General features: G+C 35.4%; 1 protein-coding gene across 4 annotated transcripts in view; it reads right to left on the reverse strand.

Moving 5' to 3' along the window:
* Positions 1 to 426: 426 nt before the first annotated feature.
* LOC116862810 (von Willebrand factor D and EGF domain-containing protein-like) overlaps positions 427 to 18,964 on the reverse strand; it is a 69,211-nt gene continuing 50,673 nt past the window's right edge. For 3 of the 4 annotated variants that reach the window (XR_004381715.1, XR_004381716.1, XR_004381717.1), the window contains 12 exons: positions 14,847 to 15,416; positions 13,383 to 13,478; positions 13,206 to 13,301; positions 11,451 to 11,546; positions 10,787 to 10,882; positions 9,453 to 9,548; positions 7,010 to 7,105; positions 6,815 to 6,910; positions 5,958 to 6,053; positions 3,335 to 3,438; positions 1,546 to 1,649; positions 427 to 730 (listed from right to left, as the gene is read on the reverse strand). Coding sequence is in view for 1 of the 4 variants with exons in the window: in XM_032850224.1 (XP_032706115.1) it covers positions 716 to 730; positions 3,335 to 3,438; positions 5,958 to 6,053; positions 6,815 to 6,910; positions 7,010 to 7,105; positions 9,453 to 9,548; positions 10,787 to 10,882; positions 11,451 to 11,546; positions 13,206 to 13,301; positions 13,383 to 13,478; positions 14,847 to 15,416 (1,457 nt within the window). In the remaining 3 variants the exon portion in view is untranslated. The remainder of the gene's footprint in view (positions 731 to 1,545; positions 1,650 to 3,334; positions 3,439 to 5,957; positions 6,054 to 6,814; positions 6,911 to 7,009; positions 7,106 to 9,452; positions 9,549 to 10,786; positions 10,883 to 11,450; positions 11,547 to 13,205; positions 13,302 to 13,382; positions 13,479 to 14,846; positions 15,417 to 18,964) is intronic. The other variant, XM_032850224.1, reaches the window with a different exon arrangement.

Here is an 18,964-nt window from a genome sequence, read left to right on the forward strand (position 1 = left end):
GGAAATGGGAAGTCATTATTTTTTCAAAGGTGTTTGCAGCTAGATATTTGGATAGATAAAAGATTCACAGTGGCCTTCCAACAGATATATAGATATAGATATAGATATAGATATTTTTTTTATAATGACCCGCTTCTCTTGAGAAGTTGGTGGAGTTTTTTAAAGATTCTCAAGTACTGCAGCAGCTCCAAGAAAGATGAAAAGCATCTGCTTGGTGCTTTAGGCTAGCATCTTCAATATCTACCTCTCTGACTTTCAGCAGCTGCTTTCGGGACCTCTATCTCCCTCTCTCCCCACATTCACCCCCAGGTCTTCCAAGAGTCCTGAGAGTTCGTAATTCTGCATTAAACACTTTATATCTGAATACATCAAATAGCTTCAGTTATGCTGACTGATCCCTGATGATAAAGACACCAGCACAGTAAGAACTGGGAAATACTCAGTTTATTAGATAATGTGAATGTCTTAAATATCAGATACATCATTTTAATAAGTAAATATCAAATCACATTTCAAAGTCCATTCAGATTACCTGGATTTCTTCTTCGCTTTTCTCTAACAATGATAGGTAAGATCATTCTATATGTTATTAGTTTCTTCAGTCTTTAAAATAATTTTTAAAATTATGTTCAAATAAACTTCAAATAATTATCTTCAGCTTTTTCTGAATAAAAATTTCATTCTTATGACAGGCTTGTGATTCACATACTTGATATTAATGGCGTTTTGTCTGTAATAAGAAGAGGGAAATCAAGTTTCAATGAATATTAGAAAACTGTTTAACCCTTGCTCATTGTTTGTCACCTACTTCTCTCTGGCGTGATACAGAAAGCTCTTGGTTCTGTGTTTGCCACTGGAGACTAAGTACTGCTTTCATGAAATGGAGATCTAATCCAGATCATATTTAAATATCAAAAAGGCTGTGACTAAATGGAGCTTAGAGACTACATGACTCCATCTTGACCAAAGGTTACACTCAAGAAACAGCCTTGCTCAATAAAACCCGGTACATTTTTTTTCCTGATACTTTTCAGGAAAAGACTGTTTTCAATTCATGGCAGCGTTTCTTTCCAGTCTCTTTCTTCATTCTTTTCCTTCTCCATGTCTATTCCTCTCTTCTGTGTAATAACTGATAACCAACTAACCAACTTACATAGTGTCTTTTACTTACCAGCCACCTGCGGTGACCTATTTAGTCCTTTAACAACTCTGTGATTAGGTGTTACTAGCACCACAGTACAGATGAAGAAACTGAGGCTCAGAGGAGTTCAATACCTTGCTGAAGGTCATAGAGTGAACAAGTTGGCAGGGCCAATGCTAACTGTACCTACAGCAGCTGGGCAGCAAGTTCAGAAGCCTCAGAAAGTCTTTCATAAACCTCCCCCTCTTCAGCACCTCCTTCACCCAATTTCCCTTTTCTTTGTGTCCTTTGTTTCTAGCTAGTAATTCTCATTCTGTTGTTGTTTTCATTGAAATGCTGGCAACTCAATCACTATCTTCCATTTCTTCCTTTCCCCCCCCCCCCCCCCCCCCCCGCCCCAGTACCTCAGGATGCTGGAAGAAGGGCCAAGAAGCAGGAAAGGAGTAGGTAGGAGTCAGGGAAGGTTCTGTGAATGCTCATAAATGGTACTTGTTTGTTTGTTTGTTTCCTATTAAAAAGAAAGTTATTTTTATCCTCTGTTTTGGAGCCAAAGAAATATAAAAAAACAAAGCGCAGATACCAATGAGCAACAGAGTAAAACTCAAGTGAGAATTAAAGTCAAGAATTTAGAAGAGCTGATTATATAGGAAAGCAGGACATGGGGTCCTTGAGCTAATCTCTTTTTTGTTTTCCTTTTCCTTCCCTAATGTGGTTCCAGATGCAGTCTCAGAAGTACCATTAGTGGGGATGATGATGATCTGAGGAAGGATTCAGGTAGTAAAGAAATAGATAAAAACAGGTTATAACTAAATCACCTAGTTTGGTATGTCGGAGTGAAATTGAAAGCTTTTGAGGTCATAGGGTTTTCTATGCCATAAAAATCTCCAAATTAAATAAAATAATACATGTGTACCCTGCCTTTAGGCCAGGAAATTCACATTTTTACATTTATTGTTCTTAACAACACCTGATCCAAGAGGTACTCCATAACTTATATTTTCTGGTTTTCAAACCACAGTACTGTCATGAGCTTGTTTGCTTTGTTTTCACAATGGAGGCCATATGCATCCAGGCTGAACTCCTGTGCAAAGAGAAACACATGTGCACATGCACTTTGCCTCTGAGCCAGACTGATCTAGGATCACACTTCAAAAAGAAAATTCCTTGTCATTTTTCAAATTATGGCACTCCAGTGTACTTTGATATTCACAACACTTGGGCTTTCTGAAGTGTGTAAAATTGCTTTTTATATTAAAACTAATATAGATTAAGAAATTTTTGAGATCTCTGTAGATATTCAGAAACTTAAGATTGGAGACAAAGTAAAGTTCAGTTTGATCTTATGAGCACAGATTTCATCATGGAAACTTTTAAAATAGATGTTTCTACAGCACTGGCCTTCTAAGAGTGAGGCAATATCAGGAACTCTAAGAAAGTGTCTACTTTTCCTTTGTTTTCTTGATTTTTTTAAAAATAAAAATAAATCCTAATTCTAATGATATGAAGAGTTTTTTATTGCTTTCCCTGAAATGGATTTTATTTTATTTTTTAAAGATTTTATTTATTTACTTGAGAGAGAGAGTGCACATACACAAGCAGGGCGAGCGGCAGGCAGAGGGAGAAGCAGGCTCCCTGCTGAGCAAGGAGGCAGAGGTTTAACCAAATGAGCCACCCAGGCACCCCTGAAATGGACTGGGGAGCAAGTAAAGAGAAAGAAATACTGTCTGGGAAAAGAATGAGGATAGACAAGGTTTTAGTGGCACACAACCCATCCTCAAATCAATGAAGCAGTGGATATAAAAGTGGTAGATTAAAAAAAAAAAAATGGAGGGGGGGGTGAAGGTAGTCTTTTTATCTAGTATTTGACCAAAATATAAATTAGTGGTATCTTAAGTCCATATTGGGGAATATTTGCTCTCTTTCAGCTCCAATGCCATGAAATAGAATATTACACTTGACAGTTATACCTATACATTAAAACTCCTTAAGTGCACATCAAACTTTTGAATAAGAAGATAACTCTATCATGACACAAAAAATGGTATTATTTTTAGTTTCAGGGCAAATAGTAAATCCTTGCATTTTTTAAAATTTGGAAATAAAATAAACATTAAGAGATAGGTATCAATTGCTAAGCAGAATATCTGAGTAGATAGATGTCAATATTTATTTTCTGTTTAAAATTTAAAATACCTGTACTTTCTTTTCACATTTGACTCCAGAATATCCATCACGACAAGAGCACACATTGGGAAATACACATCTGCCTCCATGAAGACACTTTTGATTGCAAATTGCTGCAATACACAAATTTTGACCATTAACATCCTTTGACACCAATGCTTGGGACATAGTCTATGCTGGTGCTCAGAAGCCATTCAACAACTCAACTATAAAATAGTTGTAAGACTTTAAGAATGGCCAACTACACTCCCATCCTTGTGTGGTCAGAGCACACACATATAGTCATCATACACATAAAAAACAAAACACCCAGAACTTAACACAGCAGTTTCACTATTCTTTAAAGATATTATTAAAGGAAAGAGAATTTTCATTGGCTACATTTTAAACACTGGGTGTACATTCTTGCTTTCTTTAGAGAGGAGATTCAAATTAGTAACATAAAATAGCATTCATAATTTGTTTTTTATTAATTTAGCAAGCATTTAAAAGAAACAATTCAGTACCAGCCAGTGTATGGAAAAATTGACAATTTAATATACTATCATTGGAAGTTTAATGTGAAATAACTGTTTTAGAAACTTCCTAAACATTTTTACACTAGCAATTTCTTCCTTAAAAATTTCTCCTCAGGAAACTTAAAAATACCTATATCTATCTCAACATACCTCAATATCGATCTATTTTTCTATCAACCACCTACTCTATCCACCTATATTATCATCTATTATCTGTATCTATTATCACCTATCCACTTACAAACAGAAAATGCTTGTCAGAGTAATAACACAAACAACAGAAGGGCAAAAGTCAAGTGAATTGTATAAATTGTGTTATATATTTAAAATTATATTATATATATTATGGAACTTAATATTTCATTCAAAATTACGTTTTGAAGGACATGGAAAATACTTTTAAGTAATACTGAGTGAAAATAAGTATAATATAAAATTACATACAATACAGTTATTTTTCATGGGAGAGATACCTTCTTCCATAGCTCATTAGGAAAGTTTGTGTAACCCAAGAATAATATTTGCTTTGGTATAAGTGCAACATTAAAAGGTTATGTTTTTAACCATGCCGTTGGGTATGGTTGGGCAGGTTGTGTAATACACAAGGTACCACAGCTAAGGAAGAACTTCTCATATCACAGACATCATAGATTTGAATATTTGTTACAATAACTTTCCAGCAGATGGCAATAAGACATCTTGTTCAAATAATGTCAATATTCAGAATTTCTGGACAGTTGGAAATAAAAGTTTGAGAATGGGGACTTTGAAAAATTCATATAGAAGTGCTACAAGGTGCAAAATTAGAGTGCAGATCATGAGGCTGCAGAGTACCTTAACCCACACTCACTGGGGTACCTTCCGACACTAATGTGCTTTTAACATCTCATCGTTCTCACCTATGGACCACATAGCCCTCTTTCCAGAATAAGCAGCTCAAACTGAGGGTGATAGCTTTTTTTCTTTTTTAGCGATTTATCACATCTAATTTCCAAAGAGAATTATTGATTTTTGAGCAGATAATTCTTAAGTAGATACTAGCACTTGGTGAATTCTTTGATAATATCTTCTTAAGATGAAAAATGTGTAAGTTATAATAGGTATTACTAATAAAGTCAAAGAGGCATGGGAGTTATATGCAGAATCTATGATACATGGAAACAAGTGTAGTTCATAAAACATAAAAAAAAACAGGGCAGGTATTTCCAGTAAAATCACATGGTTCAGTTTAGTAACTATGTATTTTCAGTTTATAATGCACTTGGATCACCAGTTTTGAAATGATGTAATTATTGATCATTTGAAAATATTTGGGGGGAGGGGCACCTGGATGGCTCAGTAGGTTAAGCCTCTGCCTTCGGCTCAGGTCATGGTCTCAGAGTCCTGGGATCGAGCCCCGCATCGGGCTCTCTGCTCAGCAGAGAGCCTGCTCCCCCACCGACGCGTGCCTCTCTGACTACTTATGATTTCTGTCAAATAAATAAATAAAATCTTTAAAAAAAAAAAAAAAGAAAAATATTTGGGGGGTATTTCCAGTTTTCCCCCATTCAGTTAATCTTTGTTAATATTTTAACATGTTATTTCAAGTTTTCATACATTTTAAAATTATATAATATTTGATTTTCCTCAATACCCTGAGACCTCATCTATGTAATACACATGACTAAAACTAAGTGAAATGTATTAACATATTAAAGTCATAATAGGAATTAGTTCTGGGTGGTAGAATCTAGGGCAATTTAGTTTTTAAAACTTTTTAATATAGTTTATGATTTTCATGATTGATGTGTATTTTTCTCATAATATGAAAAAAATATTTAAAGTGTATATTAAAAACCATCTCCAGCACACCTGAAAGAACTTCAAAGGCAATGCACAGACCACAATTAGGAGTTACCTGTGTCACATAAAATCTTAATATATTTTACCATATTTTCTTCTTTTAAATAGGTATTTCAATGAAGAAGATTTTCTTTATTTCTAAAACCATTTTTTGAATGGATCAGCATGCTGGGATTTGTTTTTTTCTGATTTCTCCTCACACTACTTTGCTCAATAACTGTAACAGATTCAGGTTCAGAAGATAGAGTAACAAACAAATTCTGTAGGCTTACGTATTTGACACTGCACTCCTTCCCATGTGGTAGGACAATGGCATATACTGGGAGCAATACACTCACCACCATTTTTACATTTCTGAAAGCAGATAGCTGCAAAGAGAAATATAAACAAATTAAAAATTTATTTTGCTAGTCAAATACTCATGAATAAACCACAAAAAATTTCACCAAAGAAAAAAGAGAACCAGTTAAAAGTTAATGATTTAAAGGAGATTTTTTTCCCTTAACATTTTATCAAGAACATTTTTCAATGTCACACTGATTCTTGAATAAGGCAACTTTAAAGGTTATATAACATTGCACTGATCGAATGTGTGGTGATTTAACTTTTCCTCAATTTGGGGGCATTTATGTTGCTTCTTTTTTCACTTTGACCAATAGATTATAATAGCTGGTAATTTTAAATGGTAATTTATAAAAAGAAAAAAATGAAATATTTGAATGAGGAGAGCTGTTATCACCTCAAAACCTAGCCAGATTAAAAGGAGTGGCACCCTACCTTGGAAGGTTCTGAATTGGCTGGTCTGAAATGGGGTCAAGGAATCAGTAACTTTTTACACCTTCTCCTGCCCCCTACTTAAGACAAGATGGGACTTAAAGCCTTGTCATTTATCCTGGCAATTATAGCGGACAGACTGGTAATACGGAACATCCTCTTTCTCTGCTAACCTGAAAGAATGAATTCAGAGCTCTTTTTATTCTACTCTATTTCAAAAAGAGATCCCCTAATGTAGGAACAAACAATAAAAAAACAAAGACAAAACACAACAAAAACAAGGAAAATGCTCTTTGTAGTAAATTCTGCTTTATGTTCTCATGAGGCTTTAACATTTTAAGAGTGTTCCTCTTACCTATGTTGCATTGTTTCCCTCTCCAACCAGAAGGACAAGAGCAAATATTTGGTCCCATGCATTTTCCTCCATTCATGCACATTGGATCACAGATACCTTCAGGGAAAAGAATGAAACAGCCCTCAAGTAGCAATCCTTTACTATTTCATGTGTTGGCTTTTCCTCTGGCTGGCAATACCTTCAGTGGTGCCTTACTTTTTTGGCATCTCCTACCAGTGTATCCCTCACGACAGGCACACACGTTATTTCTCATGCAGCGTCCGCCATTCTTACAGGGAGGGTGACAGAGAGCTGAAAGAACACATGGCCACAATCTGTGAATATTACATCTCTGATTATTACATATTACATATTGCCTCGTGTGCTTGTTATCTATGGGGCCATAAGGCAGAAAAATGTGCTATTAAAATAAAAGATCACAACTGCAAGTCATTAAAATCATCCTTTCTAAATCATAAAATCCAATGCTCATAGCTCTAAGCAGCCTGTGGATTAGCACAATTTGAAATGTATCGATGAACTGTTCATAACAAACAGCATCTTGCTACTATAGTGCTTAAATTACGAACCTGGTCTTATATTTTACCATTCTTGGAAGTAAAAAGTGAAATGATTGGGGAAGAACCAAGAAAATAAGTCAAAACCTGGCTCAAAATAAGAGATGTATCTACGCCTGTAGAAATTAGAAAAATCTCAACAATCTAACACATGATTTTTGGAAAATAATTTTAAGTTGACTTTTGAACACCTGCTGAGGTCATAAAGGCAGAGCTTTATATGTCCCTTATTTCTGTGAAAGCTTAGTGAAAAGTCCTTTTAACAGTAATTCCTTGGCTTTGTTAGGACTGTTTATTGGATAACCTTGACTACACTGTACTAGTATTTTCTGTGTATATGATTCTGCTCCATGAAATTCAAAAGTTAGTATTTATTATCTTTTATGAGAGGATTTTTATTGCTTCATGTTTCTTCCAGAAATGACAATAAATGCCTTTATTAAAAAAAATGATAAGCAAACCTGCCTGGAAATTTTAAAACTTATTTTTTCCCTAAATGATAATAAAGATCATGTTTTTATTTCTTCTGCATCTTCTGCAGCATGTCCTAAAGACCACTGTACTGGGGCACCTGCGGGGCTCAGTCGGTCAAGTGCCCGACTCTAGATTTGAGTCAAGAACTCTGGTCATGAATCTCAGGCTCGTGAGATTGAGCCTTGCACTGGGCTCTGCCCTGGATGGACCTGCTTAAGATTCTCTCTCCCTCTACCTCTGTCCTTCCCCTCCTCCCCTAAAAAAATAACTCCCCAAACAATTGTACTATTATTTCTGGTAGCTAGCACATACATACATTACAGTATGTATGTCTCACTGACTCCTTACGTCAACTGTCTAGTTCAAATCTGAAATTCAGGAAGTCTGATCCTGGAGACTTTAAGTCAATCCCCAAATCAATGCTAGCTAGAAGTTTTAGAGGCTACTTAACTCCAAAACCTGCTAACATGACATATGTTCAACAAATACATTTTACTGCAATACTTAATAATTTAGAGATTTCCTCCTTTCCCAGTTACTCAGTTGGCATATAAATTATAGAGACGTTTTCTCACTATATCTTACATCTACAGCAAGGAGCATGGGGGTTATCAGCTTTTTGTTTCCTTCTTACGTTCTCAGTCAACACCTACAGCTACACCTACAGCTCACAAATACGGGTTTAGATGTAGCTGCTTGGTTTTCAAGGTTTGCCTTAACTTAGTCTTTACTTCTTCCCATTTCACAAGCCATTTCCTTAAAGAAAATCTTAATTAGAAAAACTCATTTGCTATGACTGTGTAACTAGTACTTCAGCGATGGCTTCTTTTCTACCTTGACTGCAACCTAAGAATCCTAGCCAACCTCCAAATAAAAGAGATGAAATCACATCAAAGTATAACATGGCAAGGAATGTATAGGTTTTAGGAATTAAATTATGACAGGTTTTGACATGTTTCTACTAAAAATCTACTCTGCATTTCGCATAAACTCAAAGATATGAAGATGTAGAAAATACATTTTAAATTTCATTTATTGACATTAATTCATGCCTACACTGTCAGCCTCAGGACAAGCTCATAGCAATGCTACAGATTTTTTTCTAGAATAACAACAGGAAAAGTGTTAAAATAGCAAGACATGAAGGGGGGAAATGATGTGTCTTTTTGTCTCCCTATCACCTTGCACAGTTTTGTGCATAGCTTTTCATAAATGTTTGACAAAACTAAAGTTGAGAGATCATGAGATAATAGTGGACATTGGACTGGCTACAAATCAAGCATTTTTGCTGTGAGGGCAATAAAAATGGCACCAGGCACACAGCAGACTGCAAGGGAACTTTGCTTGTTTGGTTCACACCTTGATCCTACAAAACTGCCCAGCCAAGTGCTGAGGCCGGGAGACTAATACATGGGGAAGAAATACAAATATTTTACATAAGAACTCATACATTTCCATGATCTGATCATTCGGTGACCACAACAGCAACATCACAAGAAGTAGAGAAAAAAAAATGGCATCTTCCCCTTTGAGACTTGTCTTAGGTTTACTCTGAGTTCTGTTTATGCCTTTCCCTTTTTATTTAGAAAGAAAGAAAGAATAATTACCATTCTGACACTGTGCACCAAAGAATCCATTTGGACAAAGGCAAGTGTTTGGCTTATTACAGGAACCACCATTGAGGCAAACGGGGTCACACAAAGCTAATGAACAGCAGGGGGAAGAGAGACCATAAAAGTTTTATTATTTAAAAAATGAAAGCTGCACTGAAGTACAAAATGGTGCATAATGAAATATTTTATTTTTACTGCAAGTAAAACCCATAACCTATAATTAATTTGACTTTGCCAAACATAAGAGGAATGAAATAACTGGATAATAGCTTTGAGAGTCTGTTCATTAAGTTTACAAATAATACCACGCTAAGAATATGGAGGTTATGATTAGAATTCAGAATGCCCTCTGTAAGCTGAAAAAATGATGGGAAATTAGAAGACACGTCAACAGCACTAACTGGATGGTCTTTAATCTGCTCAAATACATGGGGCCACATGTGTACCTTTTTAAGTCTCCTTCCTAATTCAAACAGGAACACTGTGTTTAAGTCCTGGCATGCTCAAAAGCATTCTGTTATTGCTTCTTTACTTTTGTTACACTTTGAGAGTCACCCCCAAATCCATTTTTCAACCCAGACTTTATCCATCCTCCAAAGCATACCTCAATACTATTTTCTTCCAAAGTGTAATTGCCAGAATGAATTTTTGTCTTTTCTGCTCCAAAGGAGAAATGCACTAATTATATTACTTATTATAATCCAACTTGTATCATAGTCTTTTTGAATAAGTGTATCCTGTGTCTCCTTCACTAATGATGTGCTACTGGAAGTCAGGGCAAAAATCAAATTGATCTTTGTGTCCCCTTGCATCATGCTTCACACATAGTTGGCAAGCCATAAGCATTAAATTAAATTAATGTTGAGAAAAGTCATTAGATCACAATGGCTTCGATTATTCATAGATAACTACGAACATGCTGGCAAAGAAGTAAGCCTGATATCGTGATAAAGACACAAATACCGTGATGGTGTCCTTTAACTGTTTGAATGTTTTTTGAAACAGAATGTCTGTGCTGTGATAGAAAACTTGAAAGAGATCAAGGAAATGTAACACAGATTTCTCTCCACTATGAGGCAAGTGGATGATGGAAATACAAAGGCTAAAAAAAAAAAAAAAAGTACTGATTGGTCTGGGCAACAGTAAAGCTGAAATTGTATGGTCTGATACAAGAAGAAGATGATCAAGACAAAAGGCAGGTTTCTAATAAAACTTCATACCAGTCTTGTTGCATTAGCTTTATGCTTTGGGGTGTTGGTCTTTAGGATACCGGTGCACTTTACATTTGTTTTAGCTGTTTTATTCACTGAACATATTTCTGATTTTACCTGTACCACAAGTAGGTCCATACCAGCCAGGCTTGCACTGGCAGGTATCTGGTGTAAGACATTCACCTCCATTTTCACAGTGCCTGTTACAAACCACTAAGGTCGTAGAATAAAAATAAAAGCAAGGTAGATTAGGCTTGGAACTGGCCATATTATTGGCTATTACCTAGTTAGCTTGTAATTGCCAATCACATCCTCTAATGAATAGGATCAGAGAGAAAAAGAAAAATAACTTATTCTTTGGCTTTAAATGGTCTCTGATTCTCACATTCAGCTATTTTTTGCTAATAGAGTTGGGGAAGGAAGAAAATCATTGAGCTGAATGATAAACAAGAGTTCGCTGATTGAGAAAATTATTAGTAATGAAAATAATCATAGATATAAATTAAACAAGATAAACTTATATGCAAACCAAAGAACTGGAATTCTTATCATTATCTCAAGGAATGGTCATGGACAGGGTCAAGAAGAGAGCTGCTTCCAAGAATAAACTTCTTTATCTTAGTACTGGCACCTGGGGCTCCCAGGGGTATGCAGAATGAAAACTGATCATGAGTAGTATGTCCTTTAAGTAGGTATTGGGTTTATTTTAGTTAGTACTAAAGCCACCAACTACTCAAAGGAGCAGTTTCCTTACATTAGGCTGTAAGAGAGTTTTGCTTACTTGTTTCACACCTTGGTCCTATAAAACCATAAGGACAAGTGCAGAGATTTCCAGCCAAGCAGGTGCCGCCATGTTGACAAGGTGGACTACAGTGTTCTGCAGACACAGATTATATTCTTAAGTCAGCTCTGAATTAGGAAAAGGTCAGTTGATATTTATGAATCACAGCCACAATACACTTTCTTCTAACAGCGGTTTATAGTAAACTCAATTCTCATTTACTACGAAATTTAGCTCTGTGGGATTGACTATACAAGTTTATACTCTAACAACACCAACAAATCATCAGCATGTTTTGGTTTATAAATCTCTTGGTTAGCATGTAAATATGTCATCTTGGGTTTCTTCTTAAGAGAGAGACCTGGACGTACACATTCCTGCCCTAAAAATGGAATATTCCTCTTGGGGAGCCTGGGTGGCTCAGTGGGTTAAGCCTCTGCCTTTGGCTCAGGTCATGTTCTCAGGGTCCTGGGATCGAGTCCTGCACTGGGCTCTCTGCTCAGCAGGGAGCCTGCTTTCCCCTCTCTCTCTGCCTGCCTCTCTGCCTACTTGTGATCTCTCTCTCTCCCTGTCAAATAAATAAATAAAATTTTTTAAAAAAGGAATACTCCTATATTTCCACAATTATTTTCATCATCATTGATATTGTTTCTATTAGTTCACTCTGGATTTACTTTAATTTGTTAATTTGTACTTTGCCTTGTCATGGAAGTATTTAGTGTGGCTCTTAGCTTGTTCATAGTTATTTGTACCATTTATCAAAGATATTCCTTAAAATATTATATTAAGGGGAGCCCGGGTGGCTCAGTCATTAAGTGTCTGCCTTTGGCTCAGGTCATGATCCCAGGGACATGGGAGAGAGTCCCGCATCAGGCTCCCTGCCTGGCAGGAAGCCTGCTTCTCCCTCTCCCATGCCCCCTGCTTGTGTTCCCTCTCTCGTTGTGTCTGTCTTTGTCAAATAAATAAAATATTTAAAAAATAAATAAATAATAAATAGAATATTATATTAAGGATAACAAATGTGTCCTTTTAAAATATTATCCATTTGAAAATGCCATTTCATAAACTCTCCTCTTAAGATTCCAAAAAAAATTATATGGCTATAGACATGTTTTTATTTTTTATATATTTTAAAAATATTTTATTTATTTATTTGTCAGAGAAAGAGAGACAGAGAGAGAGCACAAGCAGGGGGAGAGGCAGGCAGAGGGAGAAGCAGGTTCCCCATTGAGCAAGGCGTCCCATGTGGGACTCAATTCCAGGACCCTGAGATCATGACCTGAGCCAAAGGCAGACGCTTAACTGACTAAGCCACTCAGCTGTCCCTATATACACGTTTTTAAAAATCACTTTTTAGGATTCTTGTTACCACCTAATATCTTCTAATTATTTGGTATTTAGCACTTTCTTGGAGCCATGACTGACAAGTCGTTCAATAATCAGGAGTCCTCTGCTTGAAACTAAAATACATATTGGGATATGGCACCTTATAACTAAATCTCAAAAATATTACTTCTGAGGACAATTTTACCAAGGAAAAATAAGCTGTTACTCTTTGGCTATCTAATTTTAGAAACGTAAGTGTTTAGAAGCTTCAAATAAATTATTTTTAATAAACATTAAAAAGCTTATATTTCCCTGCCAGCATTAAGATTTATCAGTATAGACACAGCAAAACTGAATTATCTTTCTAAAAAGCTTTAAAGAAAATAGTGTTATTTTGCTTCTTATTTGATTTTTAATTTGAACGATCACCTTCATCACATGTTGCTCCACCATGCCCTGGGGGACATTCACAAACGTTAGGCTTAATACATTTTCCATGGTTTCTGCAATCAGGATGACATATAGCTGTATAAAATAAAGCTCATGTTTTAGAAATGCCCATTATCAATTAAATTCATTATACAAACTAGTGAGTGCTGTACCTACCAGTTTGGCAGTTAGAACCAGTGTAGCCAGGTTTACACCTGCATATGTTTGGGGCAACACACACCCTGCTTTTTCCACATGGGTGTCTACAAATGGCTGCAAAAATCAAGGAAAAAAGGTTGAACTGCTGATATAATATACACATGTTGCCCATAGACTTACTTATAAGAAAAGTCAAATTCTCTGAAATTTGAAAATTCCGAGGCTGCTTATTGAACAATAACCACTGCATTTATCTATAAAATTATTTTTTCCCTTTGAATTTGTTTTACTACTAGAATGACTGAGAAACATGACTAATACAGTCAGAAAGAAGTACCATATGAGATAATTTCTCCCACAGCAAAGCCTGTTGTTGAAGGTGGCTGCTGGCCATAAACAGGATTACACTTTTTCAGGGGTCAATAAAGTTTCAGAAACTAATCAGACAAATGTTGGTAAATGGTGGGAATAATCAGAATTTCAAAGAACAAGATGCTAGAAACATGTCATAAGTTTATAAGTTTATATTCCTTAAGCTTAACTACCTGATATATTTTATTAGGCATCTAACATTTTTCTGAGGTAAACAAAATGTATGATTGTTTTGTCTTACTAACAACATGACATTTTATATTATAAACACGTAAATATTGAAAGTTGTTATTATCACTATTCCTACAAAAAAAAAAAAACAACCAAAAACAAACAGAAAAAGTACTTCAGTAATACTGAGAACAAAGAAATACATACCCCAACAGCTCTATTGCTTAATTAAGTTGGTCTCAAATAAATCAAAACACAAAATAACAAAATACCAACAACACAAAATAGCTTCTGCAGTATCAAAGCCAAAAATTTGATTTGCCTCAAAGAAAACAATACTGATAATTGTGAAAAGAAGCAAACACTCCTTTCAAAACTAAAGTGATGCCCAACTTGTTTTATTCTCAAGAGCTGGAGGATTATAGAGAAACCCAGTTTATGCAAATAAGCAAATACACCCAAATTAGTAATTTAAAGTGCTAAATGCCCACTGTGAGCTGAAAAGAATCCAGACCACAATGTTATTCATATCCTTATTTTCTCTCTTTATCTGCTTAATGCTAGGCAAGTCAGTTAGCCCTGTAAGGCTCTGCCTTTCCTATCTGGATAATGGAAAAATAATAGTCAATGTGCGGATTATATGACATAATTGATAAAGAATGTGTCTATAAACCTTGGAACACAGCATGTACCCAAAACATATTTATAATATATTATATAGTTATAGTACCATTTGATTTAATTTTTAAAAATAACTGAGGAACAGCCATGTTAACTTTTTTGAAATATGAAGAGGATATATATAAATAATAAATACAATGAATAGAAATTGGTGAACTAAATGGAGTAAGCAGAACTTAATAGAGAGGCCTCTCTTTTTAATCACTTAAATGTGAACTAAATAGTTTCTTTGCATCTTCTCAAGAATTTTCATACTACCTCTGCAATTGATACCATCTCCATAATATCCAAGGGGGCAGCGTCCACACTGGAAGTGACCATCTGTGGTTGGCACACAAGAAACACCAAGAAAACAAGGTGAATCAGCACAAGTTGATATTCTGGTCCATCCAGGCTTTTCTGGCAAAATAGTGATGGCTCTAGTAACCGATGAGGCAAACCCATCCTTATCCTGTGTGTAACCTTTGGCAGGCCTGTTAATTTGAGAATTATTCCCTCCAGCCTCTGTCTGGATAGTGCTCTGTTTAACATCCTTTACTTCACCAGGGGAACCATTTGGGTTGATGCTTAAAGAAATATGGTTTTTCGTCGACACTCCCAATTCCTCCAGACTGAGATTTGTAGTGATAGTATGATCTGCCTGTTCAAACCCTGGTATCTGACGGGAAATAATGTTTTTTGAATTATTCATTTGAGTTGTAACTGATTTTAATGAGAAGTGTGAGATGTCACTGGTTGTGTTCAAGAACTTTTTGATAGAGGCAGGCCTGTGGGTAAAGCTTGCACCGGATGATGAATGATCTGTTGATGGTGACTGAAATTTTATATCTGAAGAACCAAAAAAGAAAAAGAAATGTCAGTCAATAACATTTATTAATATTCTGTTCTTTCCTCAGTATTTGACATTAAGTAATTCATTCCTTCATTTAATGCCTATCACATGTATGCCATTACACTAAGAGCCATGCAGTAGTAAGAAGTCATCATACACTTCCTGCCTTCAAAGAATTTACAATCTCTTTGGATATATCAGGTACCTAGACTGTTAAACATTGTAAGTAAAAGTTAAAGAACAATAATTAATAATTTTTTTAAAGATTTTATTTATTTATTTGACAGAGAGAGATCACAAGTAGGCAGAGAGGCAGGCAAAGAGAGAGGAAGGGAAGCAGGCTCCCTGCTGAGCAGAGAGCCCGGTGCGGGGCTCGATCCCAGGACCCTGAGATCATGACCTGAGCTGAAGGCAGCGGCTTAACCCACTGAGCCACCCAGGTGCCCCAATAATTAATAATTTTATTAAGAGTTAGAAATAGCCAACAAACATTTATTGACCACTTCATACACTGAGGCTCAAAGCAAAGGAAATTGCTCACGTTTGTATTCTTGACATGTGAGCAATTCATAATAATAATCTGAAGCAAATTTTAAATCATACAAACATACTATGTATAATTTTAAATGAAGACTAAAATTTTTTTTCAAAATATATATAATTAAATTGACTGAAGAAGAGCCAGAGGAGTTGATAGAACAATTGCAATAAGAGAAACAAAAATAATCTAAATCTAAATAATCTAAAGTCATTAAATATGATGCTAAGACAGATGACCTAATAGAAAAAAAATTACCAAATTATCAAGGAAAGAATATTGTATAAAACTCTTGCAATGCACAGAAAGAGAAGAAAATTTTTTATTTTTTTTTAAGATTTTATTTATTTATTTGGCAGAGAGAGAGATCACAAATAGGCAGAGAGGCAGGCAGAGAGAGAGGGGGAAGCAGGCTCCCCGCTGAGCAGAGAGCCTGATGTGGGGCTTGATCCCAGGACCCTGAGATCACGACCTGAGCCGGAGGTAGAGGCTTAACCCACTGAGCCACCCAGGCGCCCCGAGATGAAAAGTTTTATAAACATTTGATCAAGTGACATAATCCTAAAGTCAGTATCATTTATGAAAATACATATACATTTTCAATGAAATACTACCAGATGAAATGAAGCAGTGTAGTTACAGACTACAACATCAGGATGAAATGGACTTGTATCTCTACTTACCAAATTACATTACATAATTTCATTATGATTATAATATAAAGAAAATATAAAATGTTAAAAATTTGATACGATTTTCTCCTGAAAACATTCTAAAAAAGTTAGTCTAACAAAACATTAATAGAAATTACAGCAAGTCATAAATAATGCTGAAAAACCATTTGATAAAATTTAAAAACCACTTCTTTTTTTTTTAAAAGATTTTATTTATTTATTTAACAGAGAGAGCGTAATCACAGGTAGGCAGAGAGAGAGAGGGAAGCAGGCTCCCTGCTGAGCAGAGAGCCCAATCCCACTAAGCCACCCAAGCGCCCCTAAAAACCACTTCTAACTTAAATCTAAAGAGAATTCTGAGAAAACAACAAATAAAAGGAAAATCCCTTAACTGGATGAAGGGTTTCTAGCAGAAACCTACCGTAATATCATACTTAATGGTGAAACATGAGAAGAATTTCCATTAAAATAATTAAAAACAATTCCCTGCCTACACATTGGAGGTGCAGCCATTACAATGAGGGCTCAAATTTGAGAGCTGGGACTGCAGTCAGACTGCTCACGTTCAAATCTCTCTTCATTTACAAATTGTATATATCTGAACAGAATACTTAACCCATCTATGCCTCTGTACAGATGACTAACATGGAAATAATAACTGTTACTGTCTATAGCTATTGAGAAGATGGAATGACACAGTATATAAATATTTGTCCTGGCATATCATAAATATAGATTAAATCATAATTACTATTATAATAAGAAAGTAAGTAAGAATAAGAGACAAACTCACTATTGGCAAGAGGTATTGTCTATAAAACCAAGAAAAAGAATCAAGTATAAAAAAAGTGTAGAGTGTTTAATAAGGCAACTGGATGCATGAATAAATTAAAATCAAGAGTTTTCCTATATTGCAGTAATTGATAAAGATATCTTGCAAAATAAGTGCAGTGATAATCTTGCAAGATGAATAGCTAATATTATAAAATGCAAAACCATAAAGAAAGCTTATGTAAAATGTGTAAGGTCATTGTGAAGACAATCAGAATATTAATTGAATAAATCAAGAGTTATAAGGACAGCACTGTGGAAAAGAAAAGGCCTAATGAAATAATGAGTTTCTTCTAGTCTTTAGGGTTTAAGTCGATGTTGAATGACCAGGGAGTTATAAAATGTAAGTTTGAAATGGTCACTTATAATCATAAGCCTCGCAGAAATCACCTTAGATATCATTTGTTCATTATACAACATGCATCATTTTTCTAGACTATAAGCCAAGGAGTGAACGGGTTAGAAAGAAAAAGAATAATTTGTAAACTGCATTGTATAATCTTAGGCAATCTTTCTAAAGGGAAAAATTCCTAAGGAAGAAATATGTTGGTCTTCTGGAAAATAAATGAGAGGTATTACTTGTCCTTTGATTTTATTTAGCAAGACCATTACTTAGTAGAGGCATTTCTATTTGTTGACTTAAAATGCCTGTCTCTCTGTATGGCATTTTTACCATACTCTTCCTTAGTTTCACTTTTGTTAGAACTTGTAAGAACTACAGTATGTGTGGTAGACTCATGTAAAAACTGTTTCAGCTGTAGATGTATATGTGAAAAACAGATTACACCATTATAAAACCAAAATACTATGAATAAAAATGTCACTTGGATTGAACTCTTCACAAATTAGATTACAGAGCTAGCTTAAATGTCACCTCTTCAGCAAATCCTTATATTATGGACCGAATTGTGTCCCCCAAATTTATTTATGTTAAAGTCCTAATTCTAAATGTGACTGTATTACCTTTAAGGAGGTAATTAGGGTTAAATGAAGTCATGAGTGGGGCCCTAATCCAATATGACTGGTGTCCTTTTAAGAATAGAAGGAACCACAAGGAGGGTGCACATGTGAGGACTCAGTGAGAAGGGGGCCATCTGTCAGCCACGGAGAGAAGCAGAAACCAACCCTGCTGGTACCTTGGTCTTGAACTTCCAGCCTCCAGAATTCTGAGGAAACAAATTTCTGTTGTTTAAGTCATCCTATTTGTTATTCTGTTATGGCAGTCCGATGTGACTAACAGGTGTTCCTATAGTCACACACCCACCCACCCAATTTCATCCATCTGTATTCTCCCACAGAGTTTTGTCCTTGATATTGACTCATGTGTCTCTTTCCTCTTCTAGTCAGCAATCTAAAGAATAAGAACTGTGCTGTATTGACTTTTATAATCAGTGACTCTGGTGGCTGCCATAAAACTAAGTAAACAATACCAATAAGAAAAAAAATTACTTTGTATTAACAAGCATCTTCCTAAATACACAAATGCCTCTGACAGAGTTAA

The sequence above is a fragment of the Lontra canadensis genome, unplaced genomic scaffold (genome assembly GCF_010015895.1).
Source record: "Lontra canadensis isolate GAN:19392208 unplaced genomic scaffold, GSC_riverotter_1.0 scaffold340, whole genome shotgun sequence".
Lineage (NCBI taxonomy): Eukaryota > Metazoa > Chordata > Mammalia > Carnivora > Mustelidae > Lontra > Lontra canadensis.